The sequence below is a fragment of the Ictalurus furcatus genome, chromosome 17 (assembly GCF_023375685.1).
Source record: "Ictalurus furcatus strain D&B chromosome 17, Billie_1.0, whole genome shotgun sequence".
NCBI classification, from domain to species: Eukaryota; Metazoa; Chordata; class Actinopteri; order Siluriformes; family Ictaluridae; genus Ictalurus; species Ictalurus furcatus.
This window is the reverse complement of record NC_071271.1, coordinates 18,196,679-18,205,074: the sequence shown is the minus strand read 5'-3', so window position 1 is coordinate 18,205,074 and position 8,396 is coordinate 18,196,679. Positions and strand designations below refer to the sequence as shown.

The following is an 8,396-nucleotide window of genomic DNA, read 5'->3' as shown; positions in this document are numbered from 1 at the left end:
TTGGTGCCTCTACGCCATGGCACTTGCAGCCTTCGTGTGCTATAATCGGCGATGGTTTACTAGAAGGACTTGAAAGACTCCATGACATGATCCTTAAACAGAGGAGGAGGTTAAATCAGCAGAAAAAGAAGTGATTGGAGATGTTCAGAAAGCAATAGAAATGGGTTTATACGGTGATGCTGTGGGATGGATCTCATTTGGTCATGATATTTGACCATGGTATTTTAAACTGACTGAGTTTTATCAGTTTCATAGTCTGATAGTTTGTTAGTTAAAGCTTTAAACAGATCCCTATTAGATTATGAGTGGAGAATGGAAGAGACAGTTTTTAAAATGCAGTGCAAGTTGAACGTTTAGTACATGAAGTTTGTTGAAGGAACACAGATGAAGGAAGTATGAAGGAGTGTTAGGTGTGTGCTAGACATGAGAAATGTATGTGTCATTTTTCAGGTTAATGTAGGACCGAGAACACTGGATATTAACTACTTCTAGGATTAAACATCAGCAATCAGTTCAGATGTGCTGATTTAATTGACTGTATTTCTATATTTTAATGTGGGTCTATAACACTGCACCTCATTTATTTTCATGTGCGGTTGGGATTTTAAAAAAAAAATTAGAGAAGAAACTGTTTCTCTTAACTTTTTTGTATTGTTTACAAGCACTTTAGATGTAATACATACTTTATGTGAATACTTTATGTAAGAATATTTACTGAGTATTTTATTAATCTAAATAAATATTCCTATTGTAAAAATGTCATCACTTTATGCTTGTGCCTTTATTTTTGTACTTGTTCATATACCTCAGATACTACTACAGTTTTGAATTCTGTCTCTCTTTTCACTCACTAATCTTGTCTGCTGCTCTGTAGATGTTAATCAAGAATCCTTATTTTAGGTCTTCTTTTGTTTTTGTTTGAAGTACGTCACTGCTAACACTTGCTGTTGACTTTTTTCAACAAGAACAACCATATAATGTTATCAGAATCCAGTCTGATATTTTGGTTTCATTTTCATTTAATTTGTTTACATCTTACAAAACATGGTGGGCAATAGCTTATTTAGCTCATTTGTGCCCTGAGTTCGCTGGGAGATGCTCCAGGCTGTGGAGGACAAGCATTACAGAAAATAGATGGATGGGTACTTGGTTGCAAATAAGGTTCCTAATAAAATATTTAATATAATAATAGTAGTCTTATAAAAGGATTAAAGAATGTCTATAACAGTGTGAGTGATGTTATTGCTCTACTATTATTCCATATGTACTAATGTTCTAAAGTAACTGATTGGTGATACGCAGTTTATGAAAAATGGCATTATTAATACTAAATGGGAGTCCCTTTCTCATTCCCCATTACTTGGTTTAGGTTTAGACTTTTGAACAGAATCTGGCAGTGGGCCAAAGCACAGTCAGCATCTGGAAAATCAGCATTGTGCAAGTCCATCCATGAACCGATCTTCAGTTTCATGCTTTAACACATGGCATGAGTGTAACCTCTGAACCAGAGGCTTATCTCAATTTCCAGTCAGATATTTCATCGGATCTCACTGTAGCTGAAACTATGGCTGCATGTACACTGAAGGTCTTGATGCCCAATTCCTATTTGTTGACTATGTCCTATTTTTTTGACGACCCGCTTGCATCTTCTTTTAAAAGTGACCCATATCCGATATCTGCATTTACACTATACAGTACACTTCGTGAAACGATCCGAGATAGATGTCACCGGAAGCTTAGACCGAAAAGGAAGTTAAAAATGGCACAATTTGCAGTGGACGCAGACGGAAATACAATACAAGCTTTCGCTTTCCGCACCATATTTAAACGTAAGCAAAACACCTGCCTCTTAAGATGGACAAAAAAAAGAAGAGCGCCCGTGTTGAGAGTTGTGTTTTTGTGCTTAGTGTCCCCCTGAGTTGATGTCATTCGCCACCGTCGCTTTTTCAATGACATACGACTCTCATTGACAAGGGAATATCTGGTTTGTCCGCTTACATGGCAGACGCATCCGATTAATATCAGATTTATTTCCACATATGAATGAGGCCTGAAACAGATCTGAGAATATCGGAATGAATGTGCTTTTTATCTGCTTGCACGTTCATGGGTCATATCCAGTGCCACATGGGAGGAAAAATCGGAATTGGGTAACTTGACCTATGTAGTGTAAATGCGACCTTCATCAGAGTCCTGAAGTTAGCTGTGTGCTTCTCAAACATCAGTAGTCATCACTATCATTCATAGTGACCATTTTTCATGTTTCCTTTTGGATAAATAAAACGTTAAATCGGATAAAAGTTGAACTGAGTTACAAACTAAACTATTGTTTGTTGTCACTTTAATCCATTTCTCTCATTGCTGTTTGAAGGAAATGGTGTGTGTTTGATAGATCTTGAGGTAATACATAGTGGGAACATGACTATTGAAGGTGGAAGTTCTGTGCCGTAACCTAAACAAACAGTCCGGGCAAGTCAAACTAGTCTGATCTGGACTTTGTAACATGCTGCTTTGCTTTAAATAAAGTTCATTTATAGTGCTGTAGATAAGAATCTTAAAACTTAACTAGAGAGATAAGGCTTAAAAGTATGACAAATAGTTACTCAAGAATGTCAATGTGTCAAAATATCTTTCCTCAAAACAACTGCTAAGACTCATGTTTTGTCTTTCCTCGTCTATGTCAAGGCCATATTACTTTGTTTATAGCTTGTTTTTATCATTTGTAAAGCCTTATTAGTAAAATACTAAAACACATTTGTTATAAACAACATTGAGTTTTTTTGTTTTTCATTTTAAGTTTGTTATTAAATAAGTAAATTATATAAATTATACTTCCTCAGGTGTCACTTTGTATTTTCTCATCAAAACATACTTAACAAAAGTAGAAATCTCGAGTTATTGTTTATGAAGTTGGTTTGACAGTAATACTATCAGAGAAAATGCCAAACATGTCATATAGTCCAGGCAAAGAGAAAAGACAGACAGTTTTTGTCCTGTTCAGACAGGAAAGATGAGGAAGATGTTAACCTCTGAATTATCACCTTTACAAAAGGTGGTATGTGATAGGAACTGTGTCATGGGTTGACTTTCAGGTTTCTTGGGGAAAATTGCAAAACCTCATATACACCCCACAGGTACAACAGATTTTCCTGTGTACTGATCACAACTAAAGTGTTTGGAAACTAAAGTAAATAACAGGTTCTCTGCACATACAAAGCATAGATTAAGTAAGGAATAAAACTTGATGGGGCATGCTGAAAATAATGACACAGTTGGTCATTTTCCAATAACAGGACATGTTTTTTTTCTTATCATTTTTGTAATTGTTGTGGTCTAAAATGCTTGATTTTGCTGTGCTTTTTTTCTGAATTTGAGATACAACTAGCAGAGGTTTTTTTTTTTGGGGGGGGGGGGGTGCTTTTTTGCAGAAAACTGTTTCAATTGGCAAAATTACACTTGCACTGAATTGGATTGCAGTGATATTTGTTGGTATATTAAACTTTTTAGCTGTACTCATGTTTGATGCATGTGAACTGAAGAGGGCTTTGGCTGAGTGCTTTTTACATTTACATGTATTGGACTTGGCAGATGCCCTTATCCAGAACATACAACTGAGCATTTGAGAGTTAAGGGCAGGGGCGTCAGATGAACTGTTAATCATCCGGGTCTGAACCCAGATTCTTCTCCATGCGTGTTTTCCAGCTCATCTAGTAGCCTAAGTTTTGTTTTATGGAAGCTGAGGTAACTTGGCTGTCAATGTATGACATGATCAGAAAAACTTGGATTTATCATAAAACTTGCCTCGGTGTTATCAGTGTTTGTAGGATTACTAGACCGATAAAATATAAAACTTTTCTAACTAGGCTCATTTGGTGTTGCTAGCCAAAGGGAGGCACAACTAAGCTATCATTGTATTAGCTGCATTGAGGAAAGGAAACGAGGTTGCACAAATAAGAAATGAGAAGCACCATAAGTATTTAAGGAATGGCATCTCAGGCATACTTACAATAACCATGTATGCAAGAATAGTGCCAAAGGGAGGCACAACATGGGGGAGGCACAACTAAGCTATCATTGTATTAGCTGCATTGGATTTGGATTTAGCTGCTACAATGCCATGCAAAGTACATTATTTTTCCTTATGCTCTACTCATATCATGTTCATGTAAACTGGATGTCATATAGACATTTACACACTTTGTTTTCCTGCTCAGCATCAGAGAATGTTACTGTTTCCGTTTCAATCCCTTTACTGTTTTTTAAAAAAATTATTTATTTATTTATTTTTTTAAAAAAGGCGTATATCCATTTTCCCTCACACTGACTGTGAGCTAGCGTTTGGCAGAATTGAGAGCTGTCAGCCAATAAGACACGGGTGTGTCTCGCCTCCGTTCACTGAAGATATAAAATTAAAAACCGCTGTCTTAGGTTTTGTCACCTATAGCAGCAATAACTGCAACCAAATGCTTCCTATAACTGGAGATCAGTCTTTCACTTACTTTTAAGACTAGGACTTACTCCTATGCCTTGAATCATTGTCTTGCTGAATAATCCAATTGCACTTGAGTTTCAACTTACGGACTGAAGACCGGACATTCTCCTTTAGGATTTTCTGGTTGAGAGCAGAATTCATGTTCTCAATTATTGCAAGTTGTCCAGGCCCTGAAGCAGCAAAGCATCCCCAAACCATCACACTTCCACCACCATGCTTGACCGTAGGTATGATGTTCTTTTTGTGGAATTCTGTGTTTGGTTTACGTCAGCTGTAACGGGACCCCTGTCTTCCAAACAGTTCCACTTTCAACTCATCAATCCACAGAACATTCTCCCAAAAGGTTTGAGGATCATCAAGGTGTGTTTTGGGAAAATTCAGATGGGCCTTAATGTTCTTCTGGGTTAGCAGTGGTTTTCACCTCGCCACACTTCCATGGATGCCATTTCTGCCCAGTGTCTTATTTATAGTGGAGTCATGAACAGTGGCCTTTATTGATGTAAGAGAGGCCTGTAGGTCCTTTGATGTTGTCCTTGGCAGTTTTGTGACTTCTGGATGAGTAGTTGCTGTGCGCTTGGAGGAATTTTGGAAGGTTGGACACTTCTGGGAAGGTTCACTACTGTGCCGAGGTTTTCCATTTGGAGATAATGGCTCTCACTGTGGTTCTTTGGAGTCCCAGAGTCTTTGAAATAGCTTTGTAACCCTTCCCAGACTGATGTATTTCAGTCACCTTCTTCCTCATCATTTCTGGAATTTCTTTCAACTTTACCATAGTGTGTTACTGGGTAAGACCTTTTAAAGAACTTCATGCTGTTGAAAAAGTTCTATTTAAGTGTTGATTTGATTGAACAGGGTTTGCAGTAATCAGGCCTGGTTATGTCTAGTCCAGCTGAACCCCATTATGAATGCAGTTTATTAGATTTGGGGAATTAATACATTAACTTTTACAAGATATAAAATTTTTTGAGATGCATCTATAGTAACTAATTGGCCAAATACATTTTCACACAGGCCCAGTTGGTATTAGATAACTTTTTTGCTTCAATAAATAATGTTTAAAAACTGTATTTTGTGTTTACTCATATTGCCTTTGTTTTATCTTAAATTTTGTTTTAATTTCTGAAACAATTTAGTATGACATATACACAAAAACATAAGAAATCAGGCAAATCCTTTTTCACCCTACTGTAATCCTGGTGATAGCACTGACATTATAATTCTCTTACAGCTGGTAAATGGGTGAGGCTCCAGAAGGGTTGCAATAAACCCTGAATTAATCATTCACTAGAAGTCTTATGGAGATAAGGCAAACTCAAAGCTCAGCGGTCATATACAGTATAACATTGGTGCTTCACATCCTCATCACTGTATCCCTATTTGGTTTAAATTATTTAAAACAAGTGGTTACAATAAATGACCATATGTGCATGATGTGTGTGGAGTAAATGAATAGGTGGGAGCTTACAGAGAACAGCCAACATCCTCTATAATCAGCCAGCTGCTATATGGACAGATGGCAAGTGGAGAGCAGTCAGCTGTTTAATGCTAGCAAACTAATTTTCATCTTCCTCTCTCATATTTGAAACTTGGGCTTATTAGAGAGCAAACTAACTATTGTCCATAACAAAATAAATGATGTGCAGGCTTTTTGTGAAAATAATAAAAACCATTTTAGAATATGAACCTTCCAAGTAAGCCAAGAACACTTTACAAGCATCTGGTATAATATTAACTAAACTAGTCATGCTTCAAAAACAAACAAAGTACATAAAGCACATTTTGTAAACTTGTACACAAAAATAATTACCTTTTTTATAATTATATATATATATATATATATATATATATATATATATATATATATATATATATATATATATATATAATATAACTATATATATATACGGCGGGGGGGGCGGGGGGGGGGGGATACCTGGTCTTCATTTTATACATTTTTGTTCATGGTTTTGTCTCGACTGAGTTGAGTCATGAATTCGTCAAAGTATGACTCCAATCCAAAGCCCTTGAGTCCTTGATTGAGACTTGAGTCCCCATCTCTGTGTAGCTGTGCTCAGATCTGGAGTGGTACAAACACCTGCAACTCATATTGCAATCTGTTCATCCACCGGACAGTCCGTAAAGAACAGTGTTACAATCTAGATGTGACAAAAGCATGAACAATAAGAGTGTCTATTACAAAATAGGAAAGGTTAGGCTCATAGCCCAGCATTAATGAAACTGACAGCAATATGTCTTTAATTAGAAAGTATGACGTTGAGGAACTGAATGTGACACTAAGATTTCTAACCCGGGTTGAATAGGATGTAATAGTGAGTGGAATAAAATACACTGACAAAATAAAATAGATTTGTCAGTGACTACATTTACATGCACATCAAATTCTGTTTAAGGTCTATATTCGAGTTGCAGCCATATTCCTAATACGAAGTTTATATGCCTACAGGCATCGGAATATTCTTGCATACGTGGTTGTTATAAGTATTCCTGAGTTGCCATTCCTAAATACTTAGGGTGCTTCTCATTTCTTATTTGTGCATCCTCGTTTCCTTTCCTCGCTTCCTTTCCTTGCGTCTTAGCTCCACCCCCTTAGGATACCGAGGGAAGCAGGCAAGGATCAAAGAGGAATCGAAGCAAGTCGAATGGAATATCCTTGCACTCTCAAGCGTCACTTCAAAGTGATCAATTAATGATGACCGTGCTCAGCTGGGTGACCTCACTGCGCTTCAGGGATCTGCCGTTATGTAGTTGGAGTTTGGTTAATAACATTCTTAATAAAGCAAAATGCACAGATAGTATGTGTAATGTCTGGGTTAGTCAACAATGAATTAAGGAACAATACATAGTTTATCGCATCTTTTGTGCAGCTTTGCACATCCAAACATGCAAGGATCAATTAATTACGATACACATTGTAAGCATATTATTATTTAATTATATTTCACACAAAATTCCATCACATCATCAAATAACTTTTTGTTTGAGATTGTGGCAGATGTAAAGGAGGAGGGGAATTTATACAGGTTTTGACAAGAAACACTTCTGCATAGGATACATCTGTGTATCCTAGCTCCTAGCTCATCTGGAAGCACTGCTCATTCCTCGTGGTGCAATTAGAAAATTTATACTGTCCTTCAAGATGGTTGACCTCAATTGATTTTCAGGTCACGGGCTGGATGTTGGAGGAGTGAGGAAATGAGTAAGCATCAATTTGAGTATTGAGAAGCAGCCCTAGTCTACAGCTAAGCATCTGTTAGCACCCACAATTCCTTGCGGACTGAGGATGCTCATGTATCTGAATGCTCATGAATAAGGTGTTTACATGCAACAAATTCCTGATTAAAACAGGAATATTCCAGGGATGTGAATCAGAATTTGCGGAATCAGAATATTGTCTTAATCTGAATCGGGAAATCGGATTGCGGTGTTTACATGACTCAATACTAATTAGAATATTTCCAAATTCCTATTAATATCAGAATACTGATGTACATATAAATGTAGTGAGTATTTAGCCTCAGGATGTTCCATGGAGAATTTTCAGAACAGGACAAGGCATTGTGTGTGAGGAATTTTTTTTTTTTTTTGCTTTTCCAGTGAGCCAGGTGTTTCCTCCTGCACATGCCGCACGTATCTCAGTGCATTGTATGTCCTTGACACCTCAGCAGATGGATAATCATGAGCAGAAATCTCGCCCAGTCTTCCTGCTAGTCTTGGTATAAAATTTCCTCTCACCAGATCCAATTTCTGGGGTTGAGAGTTGTGATGAATCAGCAGTTTGAGAGAACACAATGATCTAATACTTAGGAGACAAACAGTAAGTAATGGATAACTGGACAGGAATGTTGCTCTGCTGGTATGAAACAACGCACCTCTGTCTGTCCAT

At 37.1% G+C, this 8,396-nt stretch overlaps 1 protein-coding gene across 1 annotated transcript in view; it reads left to right on the top strand.

Annotated features, from left to right (window-relative positions):
• arl4aa (ADP-ribosylation factor-like 4aa) overlaps nt 1-762 on the top strand; it is a 3,271-nt gene extending 2,509 nt beyond the window's left edge. Inside the window, exon 2 of the mRNA XM_053647737.1 lies at nt 1-762. This exon is cut by the window's left edge and continues 548 nt beyond it. Coding sequence (XP_053503712.1) covers nt 1-134 — 134 coding nt within the window. The 3' untranslated portion in view covers nt 135-762.
• Nucleotides 763-8,396: the final 7,634 nt, after the last annotated feature.